This window comes from Rhamphochromis longiceps, linkage group LG16, assembly GCF_057381845.1.
Source record: "Rhamphochromis longiceps isolate RC_006_pf linkage group LG16, R_longiceps_female_GT1.1, whole genome shotgun sequence".
Lineage (NCBI taxonomy): Eukaryota > Metazoa > Chordata > Actinopteri > Cichliformes > Cichlidae > Rhamphochromis > Rhamphochromis longiceps.
In genome coordinates, this window is record NC_140572.1 from 15,920,125 (window position 1) to 15,936,501 (window position 16,377).

Here is a 16,377-nt window from a genome sequence, read left to right on the forward strand (position 1 = left end):
GAAACTCATTTCCCCCCATTTCTGTAGTAGATAGTGAAAAAACCCAGCAACATTTGTGCTATTTAATTATTAATTATTTGGTGTAATATCTTTGTCATGAGGAAACCGCAGTGTTTCTGGCCTTCAGGCCTTATGTTTGATACTGCAGCTGTAGGTGATGCAGGGGTTCTGAGAGGCCTTTCTATTCTTTCCTGCATTTATAACATTGCTTCTCAAATCCTTCCCGTCCTTAAACCTTTGCCTGCGGGCTAAGCTGCTCGCATAAGATGAGTGAATAGCTCCCCCTGCTGGTCAGCTCATTCAAATAGTTAAAATCAGGAAATGCCATGACATCTCCCTTCTGAATTGACTGCTGCTACTGTGCTTAATTAAATTACACGGGAAGCGCTTTTGGGACCGAGGTGTGCAGGATACATTGCATTAAAAATCACAGCAGGACCAGCGAGATAGCTAAATGTGCTGCATTATTTTTGTGGTAGCACAAAAAGGCACAATCTTCCTGTTATTCACTCGCTAACAGTTCATACGTCGACGAGGCTCTTCTTACAGATGTTTACAGCGCTGTGGCCTGACGAAAACCGCTCCGTACAGCAAGCCTTCTGTCACCGCCGCCGGAGGAGGGACTCAATTCACACTGACGTTTCCCGCCAGCCAATCGCATCATTCTATTCGGGCTCGTTAGCCAATCACGACCCGTTAGGCTGTCTGTCAACTTGACTGTGAGAGCTGGGGCTAAAGACGGAGGATATCAGTGGAAATACTTGAATTAAATGAGTCTGACAAGCTTCCAATTCAAAGGCATACACTGACAAACATCGAGGCGTATGCGTTTATGCGAAGAGGGTAAGTTTGAAAAGTTTAGCAGCGACCTTTGAGTCTTTGTCTTACCTTTTAGTTTTAATCCGTGCTTGTTATATTCTGCAAGCCGAGGCACTGCTAATTAGGCTAGCTGTAAATTATTACTTATATATTTTTTGATTTAGTAAAAGAAAGTGCTCTGTTCAACTTTCATGGGGGCCAAAGCGGCCACTATGCCCAAGTGTCTTTAACTTACCCTTTAAAGCACCGCGGTAGCTCCTCCCAGCGGAGGGGGCACGCAGAAAATCAGTTAAACGCAAGCCTCTGCCCCCACCCTCCAATGCATTGCTTAGTTTTGGTAGCACAGACTGTCGGGTACTGTGTTTGCAGATGCAGAGTCACACAGCTGAGCCCTGCGTGAACGTCTGAGGGGATCATGATACCAGAGGCCACAGCTGCAGCTGCATCCAGGTCCTCAGAGCAGAAGTAAGTTAGCAAAGTTAGTCGTTATTTGACAGTGCCTGCTATAACAACCCAGCTTCCCTCTGTTAACCAGTTCTCCTGTTTCTGAATTCCCAGTAAGAGCTCTTGTGCCAAGGCGGACACCTCTGAAGCCGTCAGTCACTCAGAGGAGGACTCTGGGAATGAGAACAGGCGAAAGAGTGTGGTATGTGTTATCCACTGATGCTCATGCAGGCTTACACAAGAAAAACGCTTCTTCTGCTTCTTTTTCTTCTTCTTCTTCTAGCTGCTCCCTTTAGGGGTTGTCATATCTGATCCCCTGCTTCCACCTCCACCTATCCCTAGCATCCTTTTCTATCACATCAACCCCCCACATGTGAGGTCTTCCTCTTTTCCTTCTGCCTGGCAGCTCTATATTCTACAGCCTTTGTCCAATATATCCATTAGTCCTCCTCTTCACATCTCCAAACCATCTCCTAACTTTGTCTCATAAATGCTAAACCTGAGCTCATTTGTAATCTTGTCCATCCTTGCACCAGCTGGTGGAAGCCGCCATGTTGACCCACAACATGAATACAGTGGCCCAAGTGGATATCAGTGTTCTGCCTAATTGAGTTTAGTGTATGTGGCTACAAACCAGCCACATACGTAGTCCGGAGAAGAGAAGTCGTAGGCGTTCTAATGCTGTGGAGGCAAATTTGTGTCTGCGCCTTCAGACTGATTTTCACTCGACCTCGACTGGAAATCGTTGCACATTATTTCAGCCGGCTGTATTTTCTTCACCTGTCACGTTTTCAATCCCGGCAGAGACGAAGGAGGCGAACACACGAGAGCTCCGAGAATGTCAAGTGCAAAAGTCCCAAGGCCAGCTGCAGCGGCACGAGGAGAGCAGGAAGAGGACACGGCAAACAGAAGCACGTGGAGGCCGTCACCTTGTTTGAAGTGATCACCATGGGCAGGAGTGCCATGCAGGTAACTTCGTACACATTGTGTTGCTTTGTTGAATTTAAAAAGGGAAGCGTTGTAATCTCTGCTATCTGTCAGAGCTGCTGATTTCACCCTGGCTATTGAGCAGTTATAACAGGCTATTAAAAATCCCACATCCTCAGTGTAGAAATGGAAGATTCTTAATTGTGTACAATAATATTATGATTCACCGGGTCTTCTTTGATGCCTGAGCAGGCGGTGATAGATGACTGGATTGAGGCGTATGGGTCAGACAGAGACTCCTCTCTCCTCGACCTCATCAGCTTCTTCATCCAGTGCTCTGGGTGCAAAGGCAAGCAGACCTGCCAGCGCGCACATACGTGCAGCATACCAACAAAGGGCTTTGTCTTTAGCGTGCTTTCTGGGTTTTTTTTTAAGGTGTCGTCACAGCGGAGATGTGTCAGAGCAAAGAGGACAGCGAAGTCATGAGCAAGATGGTCGAGGAGCTGGATGAGGTAAGAGGATTTCAGCTCGGCACTCTGTCGTGTTATTATGTGAAGCATGTTTTGGATGTTGTGGAAGAGAAACTGTATTTGAGTGTTTCAGACTGCTGGTCTGCAGTATAAGAAGTTTCTGGCTTTTCCGTGGATCCTCACAGTCACGTGGCCCATGGATACAGTAAGTACCCACTCACTGCACTTTAAGCACTTCATGTCAGCAATGGCCAGTTACTGCTCTTCCATTGTTTTGTAAATGAACTTTTATTTTCTTTTATCAGCTTTAAACACAAAGTGACAAACAAAGTAGTGTGGTATATAGAGATATTTGTGGCATCTTGGTGTTTTTTACTTTGCTTTTTCTTCTGTTTCCAATATATTTGTTGTTATTTCAGCTACATTCACACGTTTGAAATAAAACGGTCAATCAATCAGTCAAGTAAAGCCGATGGTTCAGTAGCTTGTAGAACCACCTTTAGTTGCAGTAACTTGAAGTAGGAGTTATATGTATGATTTTATTAGTCTCTCACATCACTTTGGAGGAATTTTGGCTTGCTCATCTTTACAGTGTTGCTTCAGGTCATTGAGGGTTGCAGGTATTCGTTAACGGACAGCTCTCTTAAGGTCCTGCCATTTTAATCAGATTGAGGTCTCAGTGACAGGGCCACTGCAGCACTTTGATTCTTTTCTTTTTCAGCCATTCTGTTGTAGATTTTCACAGGTTCTTGGGATCATTGTCCTACTGCGTCACCCAACTATAGCTATGTTTTAGCCTGGCAGACAGGTGGCGTTATATTTGAGTCTAGAGTACTTTGGTATACGGTTCCAGGCCACTCAGTGACTGCAAGGCGTCTGTTTCCTGTGGCTGCACGACAAACCAAATTCATCACGCCTCCACCACTGTGCTGACAGCTGCTATGAGGTGTTTGTGCTGATATGCTGAGTTTGGTGTTCATCGAATGTAGTGCTGTGCATTACATCTCCACTTTGGTACACTTATACTTAGTCTGGTGGTTTGTTCGGATGGAACTTTGCAAACCTAAGCTGTGTTGACATGTTATTTTTTAGAGAGAACAGCTTTCTCTTGGTGTTCATTAAAAGAAAAACAGAATGACAAGGATGCTGTTTTTTATTTTTAATGTAGGAATCTTTGAAGTTGAAGTCTTGGGATTCAGACAGACACCGACAATAAACCTGCAAAATGTGGAAGTTTTGAGTTCAGTGTTGCTGTTCGTTTGTTCACACGTGGTGGATTGACTGAGCATGAATCCTGTTTTGCAATAACATACTGTTTACATGTCAGGCTGAGTTACTTTCATTTTCACATATAATTCACTGAGCGGTTCCACCACAGCAGCAGGGCAGGGTTACAGTTGTGGTCAAAGGTTTACTTTCACTCATCATGAGCATGAATGTCAGGGCAATTTGGCCTTTAGTGATTTATTTCAACTTACAGTACAGTATGCATCTTTAATGACTTTAAACAACAAGAACTGGATGCACTAATTTGAATTTGTTTAGGATTTTCTTGAATATACACAGGGTCAAAAGCATATTTACAGACAAATTTTGTCTCATTTGAGGGTCACAATTTAAGTCTTCTTCTAGACTTTGGCAAAGTACTTACGTACAGTTTGAAGTGATGATCTTGGAATCTACAGTTGTTTAGAAATGCTTGAAGAGATTGTAGAACCTTCAGCACCACTCATTAAAAGATTTTAGTAAGTGTAGGTATATACTTGAGGCTCTGTGTATACTTATGCACTTGTGCATAAGTATACATTTGATAAAATTCAAACTTGTGCACCCAGTTCTTGTTTTTGAATCATGAGTGTATTTAAACTTCTAAGCACAACTGCAAACTGGTTTTGCTTAAAAGTGGCGTATACCCGTGTTTAAAATGAAAAGTCTTGTAGTAGTAGTAGGGGTGATGCAGTACGGCTGTATGGCACTGAGATTAGCCGGTCTGCCGGGACTGTGGCTGAGCTTGACTTCCTAAGCTAATGCTCTGCTCAATTAGCCAAAAAAGAGACAAAAAAGCACAATAAAAATGTTTGACTCCTTGCACAAATGTAGCTTTTACATGATTTTCTATACATGTTGCAAAATTATTAGCATTAATTTTCTTGTTCATGAAAACCTTCAGTACGAATCTGATATACTGTATGATACTAATCACCTGGAAAAAAGCATTTCAGTAACTTCAAAGGTCTTAAACTTGCTAAACCTGCTGTCTCTTTCTCTCCTCCGCTGTAGGACAGTGTTGAGTATCCTCTGGTGCAGTCTGGACCGTACGGCCGCTGGTTCCACTCCGAGTTCTGCGACTTTGTGTCTGTGCTGGTGGCTCAGTGTCAGCACGGCATCATCTTCGACGGCTACCTGATGAACACCCTCATCTCGCTGCTCACCGAGCTGTCAAACTCTTGCGTGCGAGCGTTCAGACACACCTGCACACTAGCGGGTAAGAGCGAAACTACGTGAATCAGCATTCAGACACACTTGCGGATAAACTAACCCGTACTTTCGATGTGGACTTCTCTAATCAGCGGTGAAGCTGCTGAGCTCTCTGGTGGGCGTGGCTCTCAGCTTGAGCGCTGGCATCGAAAACAGTCAGAAGCTGTATGAGGTGCAAAAAACGAAGACGATGAGGCAGAAGAGCGCACAGCAGCTGGAGAAAGTACAGAGGAAGATCGCAGAGGTACACAGAGAATGAGCAGGACGAAACTGAAAGGACTTTTCCTTTTATTGACGGTGTGGCTTCTGTGTAACCTTCCTGTTGCTCCTCTAGTTGCAGGAGAAGCGAGCAGAGATCGAGAGCATGATGGACATCATCTTCAAGGGAGTTTTCCTTAAGCGATACCGGTACAGTTTTCTCTGACATGCTTCATTATTTAAATGTTTAATCTATACTGCATTATTATTTTAACTCAACTCGGGTTTGTGGGTGTTTGCGTGCTCGTGCAGTGATGTGCTTCCAGAGATCCGCTGCGTCTGTATGGAAGAGTTGGGTTTGTGGATGAAGCTCTACAGTTCTGTGTTTCTCAGCGACAGTTACCTCAAATACATGGGCTGGATGATGCACGACAAGGTAGCCAGCAGCAAAATAACAACAAAAAAATCATCATGGGATGATTTTTACAACGCCGCCTGGCTGCTGTTTATCTTTCAGGTGCCAGATGTGCGTCTCAAGTGTGTGTTAGCTCTGCAGGGTCTGTACGGAGATCCCCTCTTCCTGCCTAAACTAGACCTGTTCACCAGCCGCTTTAAGGTAATCCAGCCTCCATCAGGACCGGTGAAATCTGAATTACCTACACTGCCTTCAAATATCACTGGCTTGTCATGTCATGTTCGAGCCTTAAGAGCTCAATATAGCTGGAGATCTGGACAAGACTTTTAATAAAGCGCTGCTCATAATACTGCAACTACTTCTACTACTGATAATAATAGTAATAGTAACTGATAGGGTTTTTTGTATAGCTCTGATTAAAACAAGCATCACAAAGTGCTTTAATGCTCTTGTACTGTTGTGTTCCAGGACCGGATCATCTCCATGACCCTGGATAAGGACAGTGAAGTGGCAGTGCAGACCATGAAACTCCTGGTGCTCATCTCCAAGTGAGTCTGTTTGATCTGTCATCTAATCTTCTCACTCATGTCTTCATTCTGTTCCTCTTCACATCCACTTCCTTCCTCACTCCTCAGGACATCTGACGATGTGCTCACTCCAGAAGACTACAAACACCTCCTCCAGTTTGTTTACTCTTCACAGCGCCCTCTTGCGGCCACTGCGGGGGAGCTGCTCTTCTCAAGGTATGTCTTCCTATGTCACTTGAAAAACAACTTAGCGGTTTATTAGTGCTTCCATATGATATAGATTGTCTCGGTCAGGCTTCTCAATGCTGTAGCCCCTGCATCTGATACTCAGGATGGATCGAATGAAGACGAAGCGTGTAAGCAGCAAACATTTGCCAGACTGAAGGCTCTGCTGCACTTCTACCAGGAATCTGAGGTGAACACAGACTGGCTGTTTCAAGTCGAAGCTCCAGTCTGAGCTAAGAAAGGACTTTCTTCTCTATTGTGTTATCACCTAGTTTACATCTGTGATGTTGTGAATCATGTAAAGCTTATGCTTTCAGCTGCACAACCACGTGGTGTACTTGGTGGACAGTCTATGGGACTGCGGTGGAGCTTTGCTGAAGGACTGGCCCTCCTTCACGTCTGCACTGCTACAGGACTCTTCCTCATGCAGTCCAGGTAGGGAAATATGTGTGCTGTCAGTTCCTAATAATCTTCCCTCACCAAAGATTTTTTTGTGGCTTAAAAGGACCGTTTAAAATCATCCACAACCTTCATCTTCCTCATTCTGGTTTTCAGTTGTTTCCTCCACAAAAAAACATGTTAGATCCTCTGTGAACTCCTGCTTTTCTAAGTATGTGTGTGCGTATGTAGGTTTCACCCTTGCTGAACAAGCAGTGCTTGTAGAGATCCTGGTAGCGTCGGTGCGTCAGGCCTCAGAGGGACCTGTGCTGGCAGGGAGGAGTGGAGCGAAGAAGGTCAGTGGAAGATGTCTGTCCTCTCTTTGTATGTGAGATAGCACACTGATAACTCATCATTTAAAAGACATAAGTGTTTATTTTGTTGTGTTTCAGGTAATGAGTGCCAGAGATAAGAAGATTCAGAACGATGACTGTTTGAAGCTCACTGAACATCTCCTGACGGTGCTTCCAAAGCTGCTGTCTAAGGTGTTTATTCCACATGTAGCTGTTGCTATATAAATCAGTGTGATTCTGTATCCAGGCATCTGTGCTGCACTATTGAATTCTGGTTGTTATATTGTAATGTCTCTATTCTCTCTGCAGTTTTCAAGTAGCAGTGACATCCTTGCCTACCTGATGAGGATTCCCCCGTACTTCCTCCCAGAGTGTCTGCACGCTGAAAACACACAGGTATGCACACCTGCACTCAGTTTACACTATTTAGTCATACAGAAATGGGAATGTGGTAATGTGCTTTCCTTATCCTGAAAGGAGGCCTATTCCGCTCATTTCCATCCATGTGTTTTTATTCACGGACTAGAGCAGCGGTCCCCAACCCCTGGGCCGAGTCGCTTGCTACCGGGCCGTGAGAGTCGAGGGTCGGGTGTGAAATTTATGGTTTTCAGGGTTTTTGTCGTTAACTTGGTTTCCCTGGGTCTTTTCCCGTGTTGTAGTTGTGTCTTATTTTGAAAGAAATATTTACACGTTACCTTAGCAACCAGAGAGCATTAAGTGGCAGAGAGGAGGATGTTACTCTCAGTGTTGTCAGGATGCTGCTAATAAAGTTACACAATTACACAGTGAATTTGCATTTATTATTATATTTACAAAATACCATCGTTTTTGTCTTAGTCGTATTAATTTACTTTGTTGTATTTATCTGCGACACCTTAAAGGCCGGTTCGTGAAATATTGTCTGACATTAAACCGGTCCGTGATCCAAAAAAGGTTGGGCACCGCTGTACTAGAATATCTTCAAATGATTCATAATAGAAGATAACTTTCAAGTGGTTTTTTAACAGAGCGAGGGATTTTCAACACACAATTTCTCAACATACTACTACTAGTTCTGTTTGGTAAACTTAATGGTGAAATGACACTACTCCAATACTCAGCTGGGCTATCGTCTTAGCTTTTTACTTTCATTATACATCACAAAGCCTGCAAATGAGTTTTGCTACCAAATGCGATGTTTTCAAACGTGAGTCGTGTCGCTCCTGTAGGCGGTGTCCAGCCTGTTGACAGAACTGGAAGCTGTTTTAGACGTCCACTCAGGCCCGGCTGTTCTGGAGGGAGGGGCCCGCGTGTTCCTCTCTCTCTGTCGCGAGGAGACAGCTTGGTGCTCCCCCGCCCGAGCTGCTAGAGACTCTCTGGTCCAGCGTTGGGTGGACCGGCTGACAGCACTGCTGGGGGAATCACTCAAGGTGAGTACTGCTGGATTTATGTGGACGCAATTATTGTGTGTCAGGCTTGTATTCATGTATCCTGAAAAAAAAGAGTGATTACCTTGTACTTCTATTCTGATTTTACTTTTACTCATCACACCTGAAATCCTCGAAATGTTAGAGACTGAAAGCAACTCTCATGAAGTCTGACTTCTCTTACACAGGGTGAAAGTTTCTCTGCTGATGAGGAGAAAATCAGAGAGATTTTAGCCATGCTGAAGAAACTTAGAGCTTTCAACAAGTAAGACTTGACAGTCGTTTAAAGTCAAGCGTGAGTATGGTGCTGCTGATGTGGATTTATGTGGCTGTTTCTCTTCGTGTTTCCATAGTTGCCATGACCTGAGCCAGTGGGGTCTGTTTGATGTGCTGTCTCCTCTCCTGTCAGTAGAGAGCAGCCTGGAAGGAGCTCCACCTGAGGTATCATCCCCGCCTGCTGTGTAGACAAATGTGGTCTTTGTACTGCGCACACGTCTTCAGTGTATTTCCACTTCACTGTGTTTGCAGGTGTTGCTGGAAGTACTGCAGTGTTTGTCCTTTTCCATGATGTGGTCGCTCAGCACCAGCAGTCAAACTCTGACCTGCAGGGTGAGCTACATCCGCTTTACAGCTCAGTCTTTAACCTGTGTGAATGTAGTGATATAGAGATGAGGTGTTAGCAGCGATGTATGTGCACTTACACAGAAAACACTCTATGTGTTCCCAACATTTTAATCATTTTTGATAATTAAAAAGACCGCGTTTTATTTTAAAGTCATATGTAGTGTTTCTTTTTTGCTTTTGTTTGTTTTTTTTGAGTCTGGATGCTTGGGTCAGAGTAAAATTCTCACTCAAAATTAAAAGACATCCCCTCTGAACAGCTGTATTAAAAGTGAAGGAAGATAAACTGCAAATAAAAGTATACTACTGTTCAGAGGTTTTGGGTTCTTTTCCCTGTAAATTAAGGATTTCAATTTTACTGTTTAAGCTAAAATAACATAAAAATTATATAAAACCGGTTGTTATTGTGTCCATGGGGTACCCTTCCTCCCATCTTATTACAGCTGGAATAGGCTCCAATCGCCCTGTGAGCCTGAATTGGACAAATGGAACAAGATTGATGGATCTACCTAGGCTTACAGAGGCTCATTTTCTGTGTTTCTGTGCTGTTTTGTGTTCCCTAATTCAGGATTATCTTTTGAAAGGCTGATTTATCAGTTGGAAACAGTTTTACTGATCACAAAATAATAAAATCTGCATTGTTGAGACTCTGTAGCATCAAACTCTGTGGGTTTAATACACTTCTGAGGGTTTGAAGGGTATACCATGCAGGAAACTGCTGAAAAAAGAAGTTTCTGTACAACCGTGTGTACTACTTTCTGGCTTGTATGAGTAAAATGTGATGAAGCAGCCAGCTGAGGAACTGTAATGTGTCAGTTGCTCAAGCCCTAATATACTTGTGAGCTGATCGTTTTACCTACTGCTAATAAGGCAAAATGCTAATGCTATAAAAGGAGCAGTACACACTGTAGCAGTCTAGTAGCAATCTCGCAGATGTAATGATCTATTTCCTAGAAATGTTCTTTCAAAAAATGACATTTTTAAATGAACCTGAACCTTTAAACAGTAATGCTAATTTCTTGACAAAAACAGGAACAAATTTAATTTGACAGTTTCACATCTTAACAACACCTTAGGAAGTTTTCATTAATTATTACTGTATTATTATGCAAGTCAATAGAAGTTTTTAAATCATATTTACAAGTTACTACAAGCAGCCAGAAACAGAAGAATTAGAGCTGAAATGATCAGTCAGTTAATCAGTCAACACTGTTTGTGTTTAGGAGAAGGCGCAAGCCCAGAGGCTCCAGCTGCGTCTCTTCTGCGAGAGAAGTCATCACTGTCTGTCCCACGGTGACCTCAGTGTGAGGCAGCAGGTACGCCTGCTAACCATTTCGACACTTTCTTCTTCTTCTTCTTCTTCTTCTTCTTCTTCTTCTTCTTCTTCTTCTTCTTCTTCTTCTTCAGGCCTTTCTTACGTCTTCTCATTTTTTCCAATTTCAGGCCTTCCTGGGTGTGTGTGACGTCCTGACGGCTCACTCCTACCAGCTACGCGTGTGGGATCCCACCTCTTTCGGTCCACTGCTCTACACGCCCAGCCCCAAACTGCAGAGGGCGCTGTTGAACTTTGTGTGCGTGCACGTCTTTGTCGGCTCAGACTATGACAGCCAGAGCAGGGGTGAGACGCCAGCCTGTTTAAGTGGCTTTATTTTTTCTTATCCTTACCTCACTTTAAAGGATGTTTTAGCCTCTCTGTTCAGAATGATGTAAGTCCACAGGCAGTGGGTGGCTCTCTCTGTGCTCACCTTAAATCAGGCTTTAAGATTTCTGTGTATGTTTGATTGTGAGCAGAGAGGAAATAAGAGAGAAGGGGAATGAAGAAGTACGAGAAGTGAAAGCAAAAAGTCCTGCATTAAAAATTGTGACCCGAGCAGAGGAATAAAAGTATCATTAGCAAAATGAGCTTAAGTACTCTCCCGGTGATGGAGTATTATTTATGGCATGATTGGATTGTTAATACTAATGCATCAAAGCCTGAGCAGCATTAGCTGGTCGAAGTTTACTTTTAATCAGGCCTCCTCTGAAGGCTCGCAGCATGAATCTTTGGGGATCGTAAAAAAAAGGATTAATGGGTCAGGAAAGAGGAGAAAACAAAAATCCGATGCTACAAATTTGTATTCATTTCTCTTTAATCCTTCGATGCAGCGGATGGAAGGCAATGGATAATTTGACCTCTTTGGGTCTCAAACATGTAGTTAAGTGAAACCATCTGAGAAGTTTAAAGGGGAAATGACTCTCTGGTGAAACGGCTCAGCAACTCATGGATATCTGAAACACGACAAGGGGGCCAGCGGCAGGGGGGCACAAAAAGCCAAAAAAGTGTCTAAGGCATTGGTTTTCATTTTTATTTTAACTTCTTTTTTTTTTCTAACCAATGCAAAGTATTAGGATTTAATGTTCGTTTTTATGGCAAGAAAAGTAACTACAGCTGGTTTTTGGAATAAAGAACAGAATACTGAAGCGTGCTCATTGCAGCGCCGCGCGGTAGATGGCACTCTCACTCTGCCGCTGCTCTGAGCGAGCCGCTGATTGAGTGTGCCGGCCCCGCTGTGGTAAAAACATGTAGATATTAAATGCACAGCCACACATTTGGCTTAATAAGTCGCTGCAGAGCCACCTGCTGACTGTAAATGGGGTCTGATTTCCAACCTGACCTGACAATTGACCCTCAATTACAAAAGAAGCCTTGTTAATGTCCTCAGACTGAAACAGGGTTGACTAATTTGTAAGAAGGGATGTTAGACTTTGTTATGCAAAGCAATGCAGCTTGTAAGCGGATGACGGTGACACGCTCCTGTCTGCTGTGAAATGAAAAAAACAAGATTGACATCTTGGAAATACATCGTTTTTTTTCCCCTTTTATAAAGTCCTTCAAGTAAACTTATGAATTCATCCACAGCTCACTATATCTAAAACATTTTATTATCTTTAGTATAGCGTCTGCTTTCAGAGACATATTGCATCCAAATATGGGGATAGTCTAGAGAAGTCAATAACTGTCCTGGTGGGAATCTCTTAAATGTTCAACCAAATACGATACAGGATTATTGGTTTTTGAACATGTAATAAAAAGCTATTGTTTTATTGGATTTGCCTGGTAACGATTTTGTTCTATAGACAGTGTTTTCTATTAGCTGCTGGATCAGAGATCACTCGGAGGGCAAGGGCACTGAGTTAAATCATAAAATCATGGCAATCTCTTTCCGTGAGAAAATTCCATTAACTCTGGCTCACCTCCGAGCCTATTTTATTAGCCTTGTGAAAGATTGAAGCCACATGGTGTCACAACCATAACTCCAGCGTTATGTTATCTTTGATATCCACCTGCTAAAGCCATTGTCCTGAAACCAACTAAAACACTCTTTCCTGTGTCTGCTTTGTTCTTTTCTTTCTGTTATATGACTTCTCATCATTAATCACTCTTTGGCGTTCCACCACTTCGCGACCGATCGCACGCCCTGCCTGCTTTTGGGCTCTCAGTCAGTGAAAACTCTCAAGTGGAGAAACTGGAGGACCTTCACAAATGGAGAAATGTGCTCGCAGCCTACTGCAAACTGATAATACACGGAGTGCTGGAGATGAGCATGGCAGCAGAGGTCTTCATGTACTACATGAAGGTAAAGGTGAACTCCTCAAATGAGTAGTGTGACATTATGGGGAAGAGCACTAATAAGCTTTTGAGTAGCGAGGAGTGATTCTTCCTGTTCTGTCCTTTCAAAATAAAGGTTGTTAATATATACACTATTTGATTTTAAACATTCTGATAGTTGCATGAGCTATTATTATTTAGACACACACACACACACACACACACACACACACACACACACACACACACACACACACACACACACACAAAGAGATTGGTAATATAATTAAGTTAGATTATTTTTTTTGTATAAACAAGCAAAAAAAATGACATGTATATTTCTTTGTAATATTTATATTGATGTGAACATAATATACAGGTGTCTTTGAACAAAAGTGCAGCAGCTTTAATCCAACACTAGCAAGAAGACAACTTCTTATAATGTGTTGTGGTGACAGGAAGTACACATGCGTAAAACAAATCGAGTTTCCGTGTACATATCTGGCAGTGATGGGCCTTCAGAAACCAGTGAAAACCTAAAGATGTTTCATTAAACTCTCTTAAATTATGGTTAATGTTATAATCTTGTGTTGTTTAGGTTGCGTGTGGAAATAAAGTCTTGTTTTATAATATCTGTGGTTTGTTTGGCCTTGTTCAGCATCCAGTTGGGTTTAAAACCCTCTAAAGGACCTTTTCAGTTTCTTCAGTTAGTTTTGTGTTAAGCCTGTTTCATATTAGCCAAAATAAGCATTTCATTTAATATCACAGGGAATCATCTGCTGACAAAGCTAACTAGCCAGTGGCAGCATTAGGCAATAACTCCCTTGCTTTACCCTCTTGGGCAAATTTGGTTGGGAAAAAAAATGGTGCTAGCCAAAATTTCTAACTTTGATACATCAAAACAGTGATGATCCACAAACCAATGGGTGGCATCCATCTTTTATATACAGTCTAGACTTTGTAAGAAGATTTTTCTACTAACTTATCCAAGAAGTAGTTTAGCACATAACTAGAAAAAAACACAAATCGTTGTGGGTATTGAACTAACATGATATAACATGTTAAACAGAGACTTTTAAGGGTGCTGCTGGGTGGATTTTATTGCCTTTGAACCACACCAAGGCTGTTCCCTCTGTTTTTGTGCTAAGATATTCAACTCAGCCTCAGTTTGTGTTCCTAATGCATGATCAATAAATCCCCAAAATACTATTTTAACCATCTAGCTTCATGTGGTTTTGTGACTTACAAAAGATGAATATGGTTGGGTACTTGAATCAGGACATAAAGGTGCACTTAAAAACCATTTTTATTTATGGAGGGATGTTTGGGTTGCCTTAATCAAATGTAGCGCTTTAATGCTGCTGCTGTTGCTTCACTAAAGATCTTTGGATTAAACGTCAAGTGTCATCGTCTCCCTCTTTGTCCGCAGTATTACAATGACTTTGGAGACATCATCAAGGAGACTGTGTATCGCACCAGGCAGATGGATAAAATAGAGAGTGCTCGCACACTGGTGCTCTGTTTGCAGCAGGTATTGTCACTGAAAAATATAAACTTCAGCCCCAAACTGTCACTAGAAGGCAGCGAGATACTGATGTGCTGTCGTGTGCACCTGCCAGCTGTTTGTGCGCCTTAAGCAGGAGCAAGAGAGCGGCGGCAGGCCTCACCCAGGAGTCCAGACTTTCACCAGCATTAAAGAGCTAGCCAGGCGATTCGCCCTCACCTTTGGGGACCTTGTCAAGTTTCGTGAGTGTGTCGTCCTGGTCCACAGGTGGGCACGTGACCTAATTTCTCTTTTTGTGTTACTTTTTGCTGATATTTTTCCTTTTTGTTCCTAAAGTCTGTGTGTATACATGTTTAGGAACGGCATCGAGTTTGTGTTCCAAGACTTTACTCAGACTCCAGACTCATCTACACCACTGTACCTCTCCTACCTGACCATCCTCAGCGAGTTCTCCAGCAAACTGCTCAGACCAGACAAGAAAGCAGTGTGAGTGCTGAAAGCAACAAGCAGGAGTTTAAATGGTTTTTAAAGAAAAACAAAAACCTCTGAAGGCTGCTCATGTCTGTGCAGGTTCTCCTACCTTCAAAAACACACTGCTGAGCACATTATTGACCTCAGGGAGGAGTGCTGGCAGCCTCTCATCTACTATCGCGCATCCCTGTTGGCTGTAGCCGAGGGGGAGGACGCCATATCCTACGTAAGCTCGGACAGGAAGGCCAACCTGCCCAATCGCTTGCCCTTCTCCAAACAAAAATGGGAAGGTAGGAGAGCCGAGTTCAGTCAAGCACAGAGTGATTTCCTCACCATCACCAGCTGCTTCAGGTGTGTATCCTTTTTTATTTTCAGGAAGAAAGTCCCCCAGTCTGTTTAGCCCTGGTGAGTCCAAAGTCAGCAAGGTGCACAAACCGAGCTGCAGCCCAAGGTGAGCCCAAGTGAAGTGTTTTCAAACCAGCTACGAAGCAGGTCTCACATGAATCACTGTAACCTGACCTCTCTCATCAGCCATCAGGAGAAAGCAGCTGATACAGATCCATTTTCTGTCCCTCTGGATCCTCCACCCAAAAGACTGCACGCTGAGGGATCTGTAATCTGTGTCACCAAGGAGCCAGATGATGGTGATGGTACCGTGGAGGTTGAGCTCTGAGTGTGAGGTCGTCGGGAGAATCGGTGCTGCCGTCTGCATGACGAGACCTCAACAGATGTTTTACTTATGATGCACCTTGTTACCAGTGTCCTCTGTGTGTGGATAGAAACTGGTGGGGTTTTTTTGTACAGTGATCATGCAGCATGTCATGTTTTCAGAAGGATGTGATCAGAAAGGATAAAGGTGGCCATATTCTGCCATGCAAAGACCAAAACCACAACAAATGTGTTTTAATCCACAGCTGAAAATAGTTCCTTATATTATTACCAACAAACTGCTGTTTCAGTAAAGTTTCCCCAACACTGGACTTCCCAGATGTTTAAGTAAGTAAGTAAGTAAAATTTATTTATATAGCGCTATAGTAAACAACTGAGGTTGTCTTACAAAAAAAAAAAAAGATAATCCAATTTGGGATCATTTAAAAAAAGATGGAACATTTTCTGAAACTGTACATGCGATTTGAGTGGAGTGATACAAACTGGCTGATTCAGGGACCAGAAGTACAAATTGTTGGTTTTGGCCTTTTAATGGAAAAATAATGACCAACACCAGGATTAATCTGGTGTTATGATTTACAGACCACTTTAATTTGAGGACCATTTGTATCAGTATGTGCATAGATTATTATTATTATTTTTTTAAACATACAGCTTTACTGTAAAAAATACTTGATTTTTAAAAATGACACTAAATACTTTCTCTTTTAGTTTTCCTATTGGACACAGGGTCAGTTAAGAATTGTAGTTTTTATTTTGATACCTGCTACTTATGTATTTAATATCAATTAATGTAAATTAAAAAAAAATATTGCCTTCAAGTTAATAATATATTCTATACTTGGAATAAGTAACAAGCACTTTGTTACTTTTTGAAACAGCT

General features: G+C 42.5%; 1 protein-coding gene across 2 annotated transcripts; it reads left to right on the plus strand.

Moving 5' to 3' along the window:
* Positions 1-323: 323 nt before the first annotated feature.
* On the plus strand, positions 324-15,900 carry LOC146650834 (cohesin subunit SA-2). Of its 2 annotated transcripts, XM_085383718.1 has the most exons (32): positions 324-843; positions 1,189-1,284; positions 1,378-1,465; positions 2,068-2,232; positions 2,443-2,539; positions 2,626-2,702; positions 2,794-2,865; positions 4,941-5,145; positions 5,231-5,382; positions 5,473-5,546; positions 5,649-5,772; positions 5,854-5,952; positions 6,220-6,299; positions 6,387-6,494; positions 6,573-6,693; positions 6,821-6,938; positions 7,134-7,237; positions 7,334-7,426; positions 7,544-7,630; positions 8,443-8,643; positions 8,829-8,905; positions 8,994-9,081; positions 9,169-9,249; positions 10,485-10,577; positions 10,705-10,879; positions 12,742-12,878; positions 14,280-14,381; positions 14,470-14,621; positions 14,712-14,840; positions 14,925-15,115; positions 15,201-15,276; positions 15,357-15,900. In XM_085383718.1, exons 2-32 carry the CDS (start codon positions 1,235-1,237, stop codon positions 15,496-15,498), a joined length of 3,558 nt encoding a protein of 1,185 aa, XP_085239844.1. In that variant the 5' UTR covers positions 324-843; positions 1,189-1,234; the 3' UTR covers positions 15,499-15,900. The 2 variants fall into 2 exon arrangements, with proteins under 2 accessions (XP_085239844.1, XP_085239845.1); XM_085383719.1 differs by lacking the exons at positions 324-843; positions 1,189-1,284; positions 1,378-1,465; positions 2,443-2,539 and having other exon boundaries at positions 2,094-2,232.
* Positions 15,901-16,377: the final 477 nt, after the last annotated feature.

Excerpts from the sequence above, each read along its gene's own strand:
- LOC146650834 (XM_085383718.1), top strand. The coding sequence starts at position 1,235 with ATGATACCAGAGGCCACAGCTGCAGCTGCATCCAGGTCCTCAGAGCAG. Across the intron at positions 5,953-6,219 it reads TGTTCACCAGCCGCTTTAAG|GACCGGATCATCTCCATGAC; the intron begins GTAATCCAGCCT and ends GTTGTGTTCCAG. Across the intron at positions 14,622-14,711 it reads TGTGTCGTCCTGGTCCACAG|GAACGGCATCGAGTTTGTGT; the intron begins GTGGGCACGTGA and ends ATACATGTTTAG.